The sequence below is a fragment of the Loxodonta africana genome, chromosome 5 (genome assembly GCF_030014295.1).
Source record: "Loxodonta africana isolate mLoxAfr1 chromosome 5, mLoxAfr1.hap2, whole genome shotgun sequence".
NCBI classification, from domain to species: domain Eukaryota; kingdom Metazoa; phylum Chordata; class Mammalia; order Proboscidea; family Elephantidae; genus Loxodonta; species Loxodonta africana.
Window position 1 is genome coordinate 33,151,630 of NC_087346.1, and position 14,611 is coordinate 33,166,240.

General features: G+C 38.5%; 1 protein-coding gene across 1 annotated transcript in view; it reads right to left on the reverse strand.

Moving 5' to 3' along the window:
- The window catches only part of UGT8 (UDP glycosyltransferase 8), a 117,827-nt gene that overhangs the window by 67,333 nt on the left and 35,883 nt on the right, over positions 1-14,611 (reverse strand). The window contains exon 2 of the mRNA XM_064285414.1: positions 10,925-11,748. Coding sequence (XP_064141484.1) covers positions 10,925-11,746 — 822 coding nt within the window. The 5' untranslated portion in view covers positions 11,747-11,748. The remainder of the gene's footprint in view (positions 1-10,924; positions 11,749-14,611) is intronic.

Below are 14,611 nucleotides of genomic sequence, written 5' to 3' on the forward strand. Positions count from 1 at the left end.
GAACACTAATGACCAAAGACTAGAAGAACTGTGGGATGACATCAAGGATATCATACATGCGGAAAGCAAAAGGTCATTAAAAAGACAGGAAAGAAAGAAAAGACCAAAATAGATGTCAGAAGAAACTCTGAAACTTGCTTTTGAACATTGAAAAGATAAAGCAAATGGAAGACACGATGATGTAAAACAGATGAAGAGAAGATTTCAAAGGGTGGCTCAAAAAGACAAAGTATTATAATGAAATGTGCAAAGACCTGGAGTTAAAAAAAAAAAAAAGGGGGGAACAATGTGCTCAGCATTTCTCAAGCTAAAAAAACTGAAGAAAAATTCAAGCCTTGAGTTGCAATACTGAAGGATGCTGTGGGCAAAAAACTGAACTAAGCAGGAATCATCAAAAAAAGATGGAAGGAATATACGGTACCAAAAAGAACTGGTTGGCATTCAATCATTTCAGGAGGTAACATATGATCAAGAGCATATGGTACTGAAGGAAGAAGTCCAAGGTGCACTGAGGTCACTGGTGAAAAACAAGGCTCCAGGGATTAATGGAATACAAATTGAGATGCTTCAACATATGGATGCAACACTGGAAGTGCTCACTCATCTATGACAAGAAATTTGGAAGACAGCGATCTGAGTAACCGACTAGAAGAGATTCATATATGTGCCCATTCCAAAGAAAGGTGATCCAACAAAATGAAGAGCTTGTTGAAAAGTATCATTAATATCACATGTAAAAAATTTTTGAAGATAATCCAAAAATGATTGTAGCAGTACACCAACAAGAAACTGCCAGAAGTTCAAGCCAGATTTAGAAGAGGACATGGAATGAGGGACATAAATACTGATATTAGATGCATCTCGGCTGAAAGCAGAGAAGAGCGAAAAGATGTTTACCTGTGTTTTATTCCCTGTGCAAAGGCATTCAACTGTGTGTAGATCGTAACAAATTACAGATACCATTACAAAGAATGGGAATTCCAGAACACTTAACTGTGCTTAGGAAGAACCTGTATGTACTTAGACCAAGAGGCAATCATTCCAACAAAACAATGGGATATTAATGTGATTTAAAATTGGAAAAGGTATGTGTCAGGATTGTATACTCTAACTATACCGATTCAATCTGTATGCTGAGCAAATAATCTGAGAAGCTGGACTATATGAAGAACATAGCATCGGGATTAAAGGAAGACTCATTAATAACCTGCTATTTTTTATATATGGATGACACAACCTTGCCCGCTGAAAGTGAAGAGGACTTGAAGCAATTACTGATGAAGATCAAAGGCTACAGACTTCAGTATGGATTATATCTCAACATGAACAAAAACCCTGACAAACAGACCAATATATGCAGAAGCCCTGGTGGCGCAGTGGCTAAGAGCTACATTTGCTAACCAAATACGTCGGCAGTTCAAATCGACCAGCTGCTTCCCGGAAACCTTATTGGGCAGTTCTGTTCTGTCCGATCGCATTGGAATCGGAATTGACTTGCCAGTACAGGGTGTGGACCAATATGCAACATCATGATAAATGGAGAAAATAATGAAATTGTCAAGGATTTCATTTTATTTGTATCTACAATCAATACTCACGGAAGCAGCAGTCAAGAAATCAAATGATACATCCTATTTGGCAAGTTTGCTGCAAAAGACTTCTTTAAAGTGTTCAAAAGCAAAGATGTTACTTTGAGGACTAAGGTGAGCCTGATCCAAGCCAGGGTATTTTCAATAGTCTCATACACACGCAAAAGCTGGACAATGAATAAGGGAGACCAAAGAAGAACTAATGCCTTTGAATTGTGGTGTTGGTGAAGAATACTGAATATACCGTGGACTGCCAGAAGAATGAACAAATCTGTCTTGAAAGAAGTACAGCCAGAATGCTCCTTAGAAGGGAAGATGGTGAGACTTTGTCTCAAGTTCTTCAGACATGTAATTAGGAGGGATCAGGCCCTGGAGAAGGGCATCATGCTTGGTAAAGTAGAGGATCAGCGAAAAAGAGGAAGACCCTTAAGGAGACGTACGGACACAGTGGCTGCAAGAATGAACTCAAACGTATCAACGATTGTGAGGATGGCACAGGACCAGGCATTCTGTTGTACCTAGGATCACTATGAGTCAGAACCAACTTGAGGACCCCTAAGAAGAAGAACATAGTCAATGAAATGTAAAAGCAGGTCAGTTTACTTTGACAAATTGATTTTAACTATATCACATATGGGGGGGAAAGAAGCAAATGGAAAATAAATAATATCTACAACATGGGATTATTTCCCCTCTTGAATTTGAACACCCTAATTCTCCTGAAAAGCCATTCTGTCAAAAAATTACCCATATGAAATAATTTAATTGTAATTAAATAACCACTTGATTAGAAACTCTTTACCAAAGCAGATAAATTTTTTGGGAAAAAGGAAGATATGTTCTCTCTCCCTCTCCCCCTCCTCCTCTGTCTCATATCACAGCACTTTCTAGAGTAGATGTTCTGTTGACTGACTGACTATATGGAAAAAATCAGAAGTCTTGAATCTCCTACAAAAATGGTTCCAATAAATGAATCTCCTACAAAAATCGTTCCAATATATAGCAATAAATGCTGCTTTACAAAAATATCCAAAAAATAAACAAAACCCACTGCCAGCAAGTCCATTTCAACTCATAGAAACCCCATGTGTTACAGAATAGAACTGCTCCATAGGATTTTCTTGGCTGTGATCTTCACGGAACCGATCAGCAGACCATTCTTCTATGGCGTCCCTGGGTGAGTTAAAGCCTCCAACCTTGAAGTTAGTAGTCTAGTGCAAACCGTTTGTACTCCCCAGGGGCCTTTTCTACCGCGACATAAAGTAAAAGCAGATGGCAGAGGTGAATGAAAACAGGGGAGAATGTTGAAGGGTCATTAGCTTTGCAAATCTTGCCTGTCATTGATGTGGCTTCATTTGGACATTCTGTTTAAATCTGTATCTTAAAGAAGGGTTGATAATTCGAAAGCATCATCTTAAACTCACAAAACAGAGCTGTCAAGTAAGGAGCCGCCCAGGTGTACAATGCCATCCAGGTCTTTTCTGGTTCTTAAAATCTAGCTATATATACATTGACTTTATACAATTTATACTCAAAATAATTTTCTAAAAGAAAGGCCTCAATTACAAAAAACAAAACAAAACTTGGTTTAGAATTTACTTTTTTTTAATTTAGAATAAATATATTTTACATAATGTAATTAAAATTTACGGATGGCATTGATGATGGGAGTGTACATCAGTGGCTCTCAAGCAGCGTCACCTGGGAACTTGTCACAAATTACAGGCCCATCCCAGACCAGGAAATCAGAAACCAGCCCTACAATCTGTATTTTAACAAGCCTGCCAGGAAATCCCCATTTTATCACTGCTGAGAAGCGTGAGGAGGAATACAAAGGAATAAACTGGGGATGTTATAGAGATATATGAAGAAATCAGGATAAAGATCAGGGCTGGTTGTTGATTTTGCACCCTACATCTTAAAAAAAGAAGTTTACACTTTTTTGAGGTTCCTGGGTTATCCAGTCTACTTCGTCAGGGTTTGAAAGTGGAAGAGGATCTGAGCAGAATCTCTGGCTAGAAGCAAGCAAGCCATTTATTTCATGGAGTTTCCCCTAAACTCCCTTAAACATGGAAAGCAGAGACCATGTACAAGGTGTGGGACTAAAAGAAGATGAGCTGAAGTTTCAAATCCTCATCTAAAGGATTCAGAAACCACAGAAAGTATCACTGAGATTAAAAAAAAAAAAAAAAAATCAGCACTCCAAGGTACCAGAAGCTACTCTCTGAACTCCTCTGCCCTTGAGAAGATACAGAAACCCTGGTGGTATAGTGGTTAAGAGTTATGGCTGCTAACCAAAAGGATGGAGGTTCAAATCCACCAGGTGCTCCTTGGAAACTCTATGGGGCAGTTCCACTCTGTCTATAGGGTCGCTATGAGTTGGAATCGGACTCAACTGCAATTGGTAATGGGTTGAGAAGATTATCCATCAGCTTCTGGTCATTTCTTAGGACACCCCAGATGGGCTAAGACCCACATTTCTTATTTTTGTGTCATCTTCTGTCTACTTTAGTGAGAAAGAGGATGAAAGAAAGACAAATAAAAATCCCTAAGGTGGAAGAAGTACCAGTGTCAACCCCTCAAATAAGGACAGGTGAAGCCACAGATGCTCCCGCCATATCCCTTTCCCAGCCCCGCCTCCTCCCCGAAACCATTCTTCTATTTGCCACGCGGAAAACAGGAAGTGGTCAATGATTCAGTAGTTATAGCTCATCTTAAATAATAAGAATAATTACCACAACAACTACCACTTCATGTATTGCCATGGCTCTTATATAACACAACCCAGTGAGGTAAGTATGGTTACTCTCATGTTAATACAGTTGATTCCTTTACCCGAGAGAGTCATAATAAGGCCAACATTAAAACCCAGGATCATTTGGCTGAAAAGCCCATGTTTTTCCACTTTGCTACTTTGTCATGCCCTTAGAAAGTTGGTATGACAAACTTCCATAAGCAAAACTATGAAATATGTAGTTAGTCTTCAGTGCCACTGACTCTTGTTTCTTCAGAAGTTCATGCTTACTCCATCCTCTCTCTGTCAAAATCTGCACTTGGGATAAATCTGAGGAACTATTTGGTTTGGAGTGTTTGTGAAGAATATCATATAAAAATTAATACCAACAATAATTCAATTACAATTATCATTTGTGAAAATTATGTTAACAAATATCTCCCTTGACATCACCAGTGCTGAAGGCAATTATCTAAATGAACAATTATACAGGGCTTCTTAAAACTTAAACACTTAATAGCAAAGGAAGAGAGTTGTGTAAAAACATCAAGCCCTGCAATATCAATTACAAACAAGTTTATGCAAATCTGTTCCTATATTTGGCTCTCGTACCATATTGACAGGATGGCAACTTTTCGTTGTTGTTGTTTTTATTGTATCAGGAAATCCTTGTGAACCTATAATGCTTACAGAAGCAACTGATATGCTATTTAAAACCATTCAGCAGATTAGAAAATTACCATTTCAGTGAACTGAACAGTAAAATTATCGATGGTTCCAATGGTGCCTGACTTACTCCCTGATAGATTCCTACAGCGAGATAATCTGGTTTGCTACTACAAAATACTGACAAAATATATGACCAACCTACAAAACTGTTGTAAGAAGTATCTATAAAAGTATTTTACATTAATGAGTTTCCACAGGGAATCTATTATTTCTCCCCAACTATTATGTTGTGGTAGATACCTGAGCTCAGGATTAATAACTTGAATTAAATCATTAGTCTCTTCCAAACATTATAGTCCTCAGTATTCTGATTCCAACATAGATGAAGATGAAGACATTTTATAAAAGCTATTTGAAACTGATGGTATTCAAATAAGAAGCTAACTCTAAAGAATATATATATTGATTAAATGATACTTATTTAAAAGCTGACACTTTAATCTATATGGTCTAATATTACAGTCCCGTCTCCAGCTTTAAGTATCATGATAACATAATATTGAAAAGTAATATATTATTAAAATAGCCTTAACTTTCCACATCTGCTGCAATCCTTGATCGAGCCTTTGAACCCCACGTACTCAGGTCCCAAAGCCCAGCCTAGACCTTTCATTCACCATTGGGGGAAATCGGCCTTTAACTGTCATACGTGATAAGTGATAGCTTCTATATGAATCAATGAATATTGAATATGGAAGTCTATTATTTCATTTCTTGGTTTCAAACTTCTTCCCGTAACTTGATCTGCTCACAAGTGGCTAATCAGCCATTCAATCCCTCATTTTTCCCAAAATCTCTCGCTGTGGGGGAGTTCTGGTAAATGGCAAAGACAGGGTGAGTATCTCACGACCCTGTCCTTGGTCTCACACTCCCTTATCTATGTTAGTCTCTTATCTTTATATTTCCCCCATGACTGTTTCCCTACATTAAAAATGTCTCTACAACTTGTAAAATACCCCAAGCCTGGCAATAAAGCATATGTGGAATATACCAAATGAGTGCCAAACTACTTCAAATCATATTTCAAGATGACATCTCTTAGCTCCCAACAGGCGGCCTGACTTTCGCTAAATATCCACTTTTCATATGCATATTTGGAACACAGTAAGCAACATTTTAGTTGGGTAAATGTGTGGTGTTCTCCTTTCCTCAATGACATTAGAGTAAAAATTCTAATTCATCAGAAATAACCTTCCTTGGCATTTTTGGCTGCTTACTGATTGGATATTTTTAACTGATTGGGATGGTATGTGGACTTAAATTTAGAATAAACAGAAAATTGTTATAATATGAACGACATTGTACTAACTGAACTACCGCTTTTTTGGCAACTGTTTTCAGTTGACACAGTTCATTTAATATTAAACATCTGTTGAGTGCTACCATTTCCCATGTACTGAGGGTACAAAGGTGAATAAAGCAAGGTTCACCTTTTGGAGCACCCACACTCTAGTTAGGGAGAGAGTCATGTAAACCAACAGTTAGGTACATCCTATTAGGTGTGATTAGAGTTCAGTGTTTTAAGAGCTGAAAAATGGCAGAGCTCAAGCCATCTGGCAGGAGTAGGCCTTTAGTCAATGAGAAACCATCCAAAAATCATCTAAAACATTTTAATTTTAATAACTGAAGCCTCCCTAAATTGACATGTGCTATTCTTTTCTAGTAATACTGTTCTTACTCTGTAACAAAGCTATCAAACTACCATTAGATGTCATGATTTCATCCAGAGTCAATATTTAAAATACTTATTCAAATAGGAACCCTCCTACAGATCTCCTTCCTGGCTGAAGCAAATCTTTTTGGTATCCATGGTCTCTACTGCCCTGTAATGGTAGAGCAGAGAAACCACTCTATGGATGTGATCCAACCCAGATCTCTTCTCCTTTAATCCACATCTTCTTTTAAGGACTCCTAGCATAGTTTTTTAGCATAGGTAGCTGGAGTCCCGGGGTAGTGCAAACAGTTTTCATATACCCAGAAGCTAACTAAAAAGTTGGAGGTCTGAGTCCACCCAGAGGTGTGTCAGAAGAAAAGCCTAACAATCTACTCCCTAAAAATCAGCCATTGAAAACCCTGTGGAACACAGTTCTACTCAGATACACATGGGGCTGCCATGAGTTGAAACTGACTTGACAGCAACTGATTTACTGTAGGCAGCCTGTTAGTAGACGGCGTGATGAGAGTTTGTTCCTCCAGTCACATTCATACCATGCATTTAAAAGTGATTCTAAATCATCAGGGCACACAGTTTCTTCACTCTACACCAATATAACACTCTGTAATAAAAGCACATTTGGGTTTAGGCTGATTTTTTTTATCAAATCTGCAATGAAAGAAAAAACAAAGGTCTGAACAGTCTAATTTGACTCTCATATTAAGCCCTCACAGTCTCTGAGATATCAAATAAGATTAAAGAAATGCCTGTCTCTGAATAGTTTTGTACAGTTTTACATGTAAAATGAATGACAAGAGATGGCAGAGATCTTCACAAAATAACCACTCAATAACAAAACAATTCACATTACACCTGGCTCTGCCACAAACTAGCTATGTGGCCTTAGGTGAGGTACTGCAACTCCTTGTGCTCCCTTATCTGACATGATGGCATGAACTAGGTGGTCTCTAAAGTTTCTTTAGGCTCAAACATCATGTAAGATTCTAAAAACTGTCTTCTAGACATTTTCTCTACCCCTCTATCCCACCCAGTCTGTGAAATTCAAACCCCACTGTCAAGTCATTTCCAGACATCTGGAAAACCTAACTCATTTCCTGTGTAAAATACCAAGGCAATAACAATTAAGCTGTTATTAGTGAATCATGTGTTCTAACCGGTCATTTGATGGGCCCTATTTTTTTTTTTTTTTTATTGTTTTAGTGTCACCACCATGCCCTGTAAGTAATACAGGCATTTGAGAAACTCATTAATTTTTAGAATCCTAAGGTACAGTTTATTGTACCCAATAAATCTACCAGAGAAATCCCAACAGAAACTCACGCGCTCCTAAGCATATAAAACCTCACCGGAGTAAGAGATAGCTGTGGCAATAAGAACCATAATCATTTCCCCAAACACCCCCTCTTGAAGAACTCTAAAGGGCACATTGAACTGAAAATAGCCCTTCACACTGATAACCTAACAGACTTTGGATGATAATAAATACACCATCTATGTACACATGTATATAAAACACAGATGTGTGCCACCTGTATGTATGTGTATGAGATTTAATTTATTTGCGTAAAGTGATTATTGCTTTAAGAAAAAAAACAAAACACACACTTTCAAAAGAATCACTAAAAAAAAGCCCAAGGAAAGAAAAGAGAAGCCCACAAAGTAAGTCAAGCCAGTGTGTCAAATGACAAATTATGGCAAATCAAAGCCTCACTTTAAGCAATACTTCAGATGAGGTTCCCAGAACTACTCAAAAGATTTTTTTAAAGTAAAACAAAGTAACGAAACTAGTTAGGGCATCAGGAGGCAGAGGGGCCCAAGCAGGGAGAAGTTAAGCTTAGGTTACAAGGAAAAAAAATTCTCATATGCTAGACATCTCAGTGAAGGCTACAGTACAGAAAACAAAGCATAAAGTATTACTCTATACTGATAGCTTAAGTTGCTACAACTTAAGAAAAATGTACAGGGATTGAAGGGGAAAAGAGGCAAATAAGATGATTTCTTTTCATCACTGATTCCTTCTTCAAGCAGATGACTCAAGAAGAGAGACCAAACCCAAGAAAAAACCAAAAGGGGCAGGCATAAGGGCAGTGCTCTAGGTGTGAAAAAGTGAAGGCTTGGAGGGAACAGGGTGGATTATTATAACATCGTGATTGACTCAGTTAAGGTAAAAACAGACTTGTTCACTGACTTTTCTAGATTCTGCTTCTAAAATGTGGCATTTTTAGCTACCTTTAGGAAGAGGAGTAATATGTTGTGACTCCGGCTACAAATATTTAAAGGTTCATAACGAGCTTGGAGTAATTCATGAATGGCTGAGATAAACTGAGAGTAATCCCTACCCTTTATAGCCGAGGTCAGAGAGAACAATTGGGCCCTTGTGGCCTCTACTGGAAGTCGCTATTTGAAATATTGGGGTCATACAGGCCATGGATCTGGTCAGCTCTGTTTCCTCATTACAAAAAATAAATCAAAGTATTCTTTCTTAAATATATTTCTAACGGATGTCTTAGGAAAGTCTACAGGACATGTATTCCAATCATATCATTACTTCATGAGAAAATCATGCCTAGTAATTGTCCTTATTCTGTGCCTACACAGAACAGTGGTTAAGAGCTCAGCTGCTAACCAAAAGGTCGGCAGTTCAAATCCACCAGACGCTCCTTGGAACCCCTATGGGGCAGTTCTACTCTGTCCTATGGTGTTGCTATGACTCAGAATCAACTCAACGGCCACATGTTTGGTTTGTTTTTTTTTTATATAGGAAAAACTCTTCCTCAAGGCCTCGACAGGTTTTTTTTTGTTGTTGTTTTTTTAATACAGTGACCAAAGCTGGAAATAATTTAGCAGAGTTACTGAGATTGGCTATTTTTAGAGGTAAGAGTAGAAATAGTTTCAATAGAGAAAATCATGGAACAGGCTCTAAACTTCCCGGTAAACGACATCAGATGTTAGGTTAAATCTAGAGAGTCGCTTGAAGTTAGGAAACCCACTATAACGTTAGATACTCAAGTATGGCTGCTGCTAGTTTGAGATACCTAACAAACAAACAAAGATGAGGAACAGAATTACCAGGAAGCCTACTGGCAGCTGAACCAGAAAAAAGAATTTAGGGTTTGCCTTAGAAAGCAGCCAGGTTTCCTTACAGTTCCATTAACTCCTTCTTTGAAATGGAACAGCGATAGGACATGATTTTCTTAAAACAGCTACATTTGCTTACTAACTTAAAATGAGTTGATCCCAAAGTTTGATCAACATTACCACCTTATTTTCATTGTGGGACATAAACTTTCTGGTGGTTATGACTTTCAAAAGTTCTACCCTGCCACACGTGGGGTTTCTCTGAGTAGGAATCGACTTGATGGGCAACTGGTGTATTTATTTTAGTTCATTGAACATAATTCTAACTCGATCAGTGTTTACAGATCTGTGATTGTTCTTCTTGGGTAGAACAGAGACTCTGCTTTTAATCAAAAGCAAACTCATTTACACTTAATAAAACTAACCATCTAACTACATTCTCTTCACGTACTATACCAAAACCCATTGCTGTCGAGTCAATTCTGACTCAGCGACTCTATAGGACAGACTAGAACTGTCTCATAGGGTTTCCAAGGCTATAATCTTCATGGAAGCAGACTGCCACATCTTTCTCCCACAGAGCAGCTGGTGGGTTCGAACCACTGATCTTTTGGTTAGCAGCAAAGTGCTTAACCACTGCACCACCGAGGCTCCTTCTCACATACTATTAAAAAAAAAAAAAACCCAGTGCTGTCAAGTCAATTCTGACTCACAACGACCCTATAGGACAGAGTAGAACTGCCCCATAGGGTTTCCAAGGAGCGGCTAGTGGATTCAAACTGCCAGCATTTTGGTTAGTGGCCAAATGCTTAACCCCTGCACCACCAGGGCCCCTTCTCATTGCTATTACTTAATCAAGAATCTGTTTCCCTGCCAGTCTATTGATCACATGGCAGAGCAACCTCTCAGCATTGCATAAATGCTTGTTCAAAGCAGGAAAGTCTTCCAGGTTAAGTAGTGCATCCCCAGACAAAAGGACCTTGATAGGTTCTGTGTCCATCTGTTTTTCAGAGTGGCACAAGTCAACAAGCAATAACCAATCCTATTCTTGCCCCAAAATCAATATTGACTTTACATTAAAAAAAAAAAAAAATTACCAAAAGGTTCAGCAAACCTTACTTCTGGTAGTGGGCTGGCTGGTTTGGTTAGGATTCCTCCTACATAGACAACATTAGGCAGGGTGGGTCTCGGAAATTCCAGCGCTACGTCAGTACACAGCATCCACAGGCTGGACCCATGAACCAAATCATACATAGACTTCTCCGGCTGGAGGTTGTACTTCTGCATTATCCTTTCATATTTGGGAAGAACCAGAAAGCTGACTCCTAGTCTGGAAATGAGGTAAACGCCTGTATTTTTCATCCTTTGTAACAAGTTCATGTGGTCTGTGAGGAGTGAGTTAAACTCTGGAACATAAGCTAACGGAGCAGGAGCGCCTACTTCAGCAGGATACCAAAGGCCAGTTGAAAATACAGCATATTTAACCCCTAAAAGATGAGCTATCACAAATCCACACATGTCATTGGGGTCCACCAGTAGCAGGTCAAACTTTTCCTTTTTCAGGCCCTGAATTAGGGCACGGTTGCCAACCATCATATCACAGTTCTTAGTATAGTGATCCAGTATGTCGAACAGTTCAATTGCTGTCAATCTCCCGGAGAAAATATTTCGCATCTTGGACTGCAGGAAAGCGTCTGAGGTGGTACTGTTAAAGATCCCTGGGTAGCGCTGGAGGCTGTAATGATTAGATGGAGAGATGTCTCTGCCTTCGGAGAGAAGGAACACTGTGTGGTGGCCTCTCTCATGCAAGGCCGAGGCTAGCGTCTTGAAAATGTACATATGGCTTTCAAACATAATTGGCGGCACGATGATGATTTTGGCTGCCTTCGCTATCCCGACGGCACTCCACAGGAGCGTGAGATACAAAGTGTAAGACTTCATTGCTGAAATGACAACCAGAAAACTACTTACAACAGAATATAATCATTATGATTATAATATATATAATTACAGCCCCGGATTCTCTGTTAACCCAGAACTAAAACCATTCCTGAGCCAACTCTTTAGACAAAGATTAGACTGGACTGTAAGACATAAAATGATACTCGTGAAGAGTGTGCTTCTTAGTTCAAGGAGATACATGAGGCTAAATGGGCAGTTCTTGTCCAGAGGCGAGATAAGAAGGCAGAAAGGGACAGGAGCTGGTTGAATGAACGTTGCAGGTAGAAACGAGGAGTATGCCGAAATATTACAGGGATAGCAACTAGGGTCACATAACAATGTGTGTATGAATTTTTGTATGAGAAACTAACTTAAGCTATAAACTTTCACTTAATGCACAATAAAAAAAAAGAATCAAAAAAATATATATAATCAAAGTTTTGTTTTGTTTTTCCAAAGTCTCTGATGATCCAATACTTACTGTGAATGCCTACTCTCTGCCTAGAAGCCCCAGTGGTGCAATAGTTAAGTGCTTGGCTGCTAACTGACACTATAGGGCAGTTCTACTCTGCCACCTGGGGTGGTTATGAACCCGAATTGACTTGACGGCATCCAACAACAACTCTTCGCTTAAGGAATCATTTTTAAAAATCATCTTATCCCTTTATTTGGAACCCTGCTGGCCCAGTGGCTAAAAAGCTATGGCTGTTAACCAAACGGTTGGCAGTTCGAATCCACCAACCGCTCCTTGGAAATCCTATGGGGCAGTCCTACTCTGTCCTATAGAGCCACTATGAGTTCCAATCAACTCAACGGCAACGGGTAATGGGTATCCCTTTATTTGAACTATCCTTTTGTTGGTGAAAGATTATTCTAAGTATAGAATTGGAAACAAAGCTGACAAACTGAAATATATTAAAATGCACCTGTTTTGCAGCACCTAATTGCATTAATAACAGGGAGAAACATATATTTTAATTTGAAATGAAATTTCTGTAAGACTGAATGACAAATGCTTACTCTTCCTTGAATAATATCTGTGAAATATTTATCATCTAATTTAATGTCAATGTTAATTCCAGAAAGAAGACCTCAAATAATTTCCAGGTATATCAACATGTGTTTCTCTTATTTAAATCATTTTATCTCAGCAGTTACATGCTCAAATATGCCCAAAGCATAGCAAAGAAAGATTATGCTTTAGAAATAATCCATCCAAGTAGTAGTTCTGTAGCGAAGACTACACGCCCCCCACACAGAAACAATGATCTTTAACATGTATTTCTCTCTTAAACCTACATACCATAAGTATCCTGGCAGTCTCTCTGTAATTTACACCAATTTTCTGATTTGTTTCAGGGATAGAAACTTTTGATAGAAAAGTTCAAGAAGGTTAACTCTCGGTAAAGGATTACGGAAGAAGTGACTGATGAATGAATGTACCCCTGGCCACATCTTCTCTGCTGCACCTATAACTCAGGTGCAAACAGAAAGTCAGACAATGACTGTATACCTGAAGGCTAACGCTTCTACTACACTATCACAGTAATAGATTACATGAGAGTCTCCTCTACTATGTTTTATAAGTACTTTACATGTGGAGGACATACAGTATGCAAACTTCCCTACCCTACTCAGTGTAATTGTACTCAGACTTTAGCTTAGCTTCTAAATACCAAAAAGATCTAAATAACAATTGCCTATGCAAACTGGAATTCCTAAAAGATTTGTACATCACCAAATCAACACCCATTTTTACTTATTATCATATATTAAGCATCCTATTTGTACAAATCTCCACCATCTAAATGAAGTTTTAATGACTATATCTCCTCCACATTTAACCACTGCAAGCAACCTAGAACAAAAATCAATAGCAAAATAATGACCGATTCTGCCAAATCAAGATGGAACTATAAGATACTCTGTATTTCAAGGTGCTTTTTTCCCTTCCCTGCTCCAAGGAAATTTTCAACCTATTTCTAGATAAGTTGAAACTGTACCGTTAAGAGTAAACAAAAGTAATGCATATTATAAATATATAAAGCGCTGTTGTTAAATGTTGCTTAAATTATTATGAGGGCTCTAAAAAACTGGAGAAAACAGTTTCTGTAGCAATGAAGTAAGTTTATTCTACAATTACACAGTCAGTGAAGGAAAACTAAGTACCCAGACTTGGAGAAAACTTTCCAGGCCCTTATCCTACCGTACTACCTCTTCAATGCATCTCTCTGATGTTGCCTTCTCTCAACTCCAGGAAAAGAAAAAAATAGAGGATTTAAGTGGACATGCTAAGAATTCCAGTGAAATCTAAGCAAAATCAGCACTCGCTGGCCATCGCTGTAATTACTGTTGCCTTTCACTGTTTGCATGTCCAAGAATAGAGGCAACTGATAATGAACCAATAATAGGCAAACGCTTTCTCCACTGGATTTTGCATTTAGTCGAGCAGGCATTGGGCATACTTAGCACATTCACTTACAGTTAAAATCATTATCTACCATAAGTAACTAAAAAGCAAGAAAAATAGCAGGGAAACGTATTTTCACTGTTTCCTTATTCTTTCTTTTCTTAGTATTTTATTTCAGTAATTACTACAAAATAAAATCATACAAAATGGTTTTTTTGTTTTGTTTTGTTTTGTTTTTATGTCCGACCTCTTACGTTCTGGAACTCTCTGCAATGATGAAAATGTTCTATGTCTGTGCTGCCCAATATGGTAGCCCCTACCTGTGCTGCCCAATATGGTAGCCCCTACCTGTGCTGTCCAATATGGTAGCCCCTCCCTGTGCTGTCCAGTATGGTAGCCCCTCCCTGTGCTGTCCAGTATGGTAGCCCCTACCTGTGCTGTCCAGTATGGTAGCC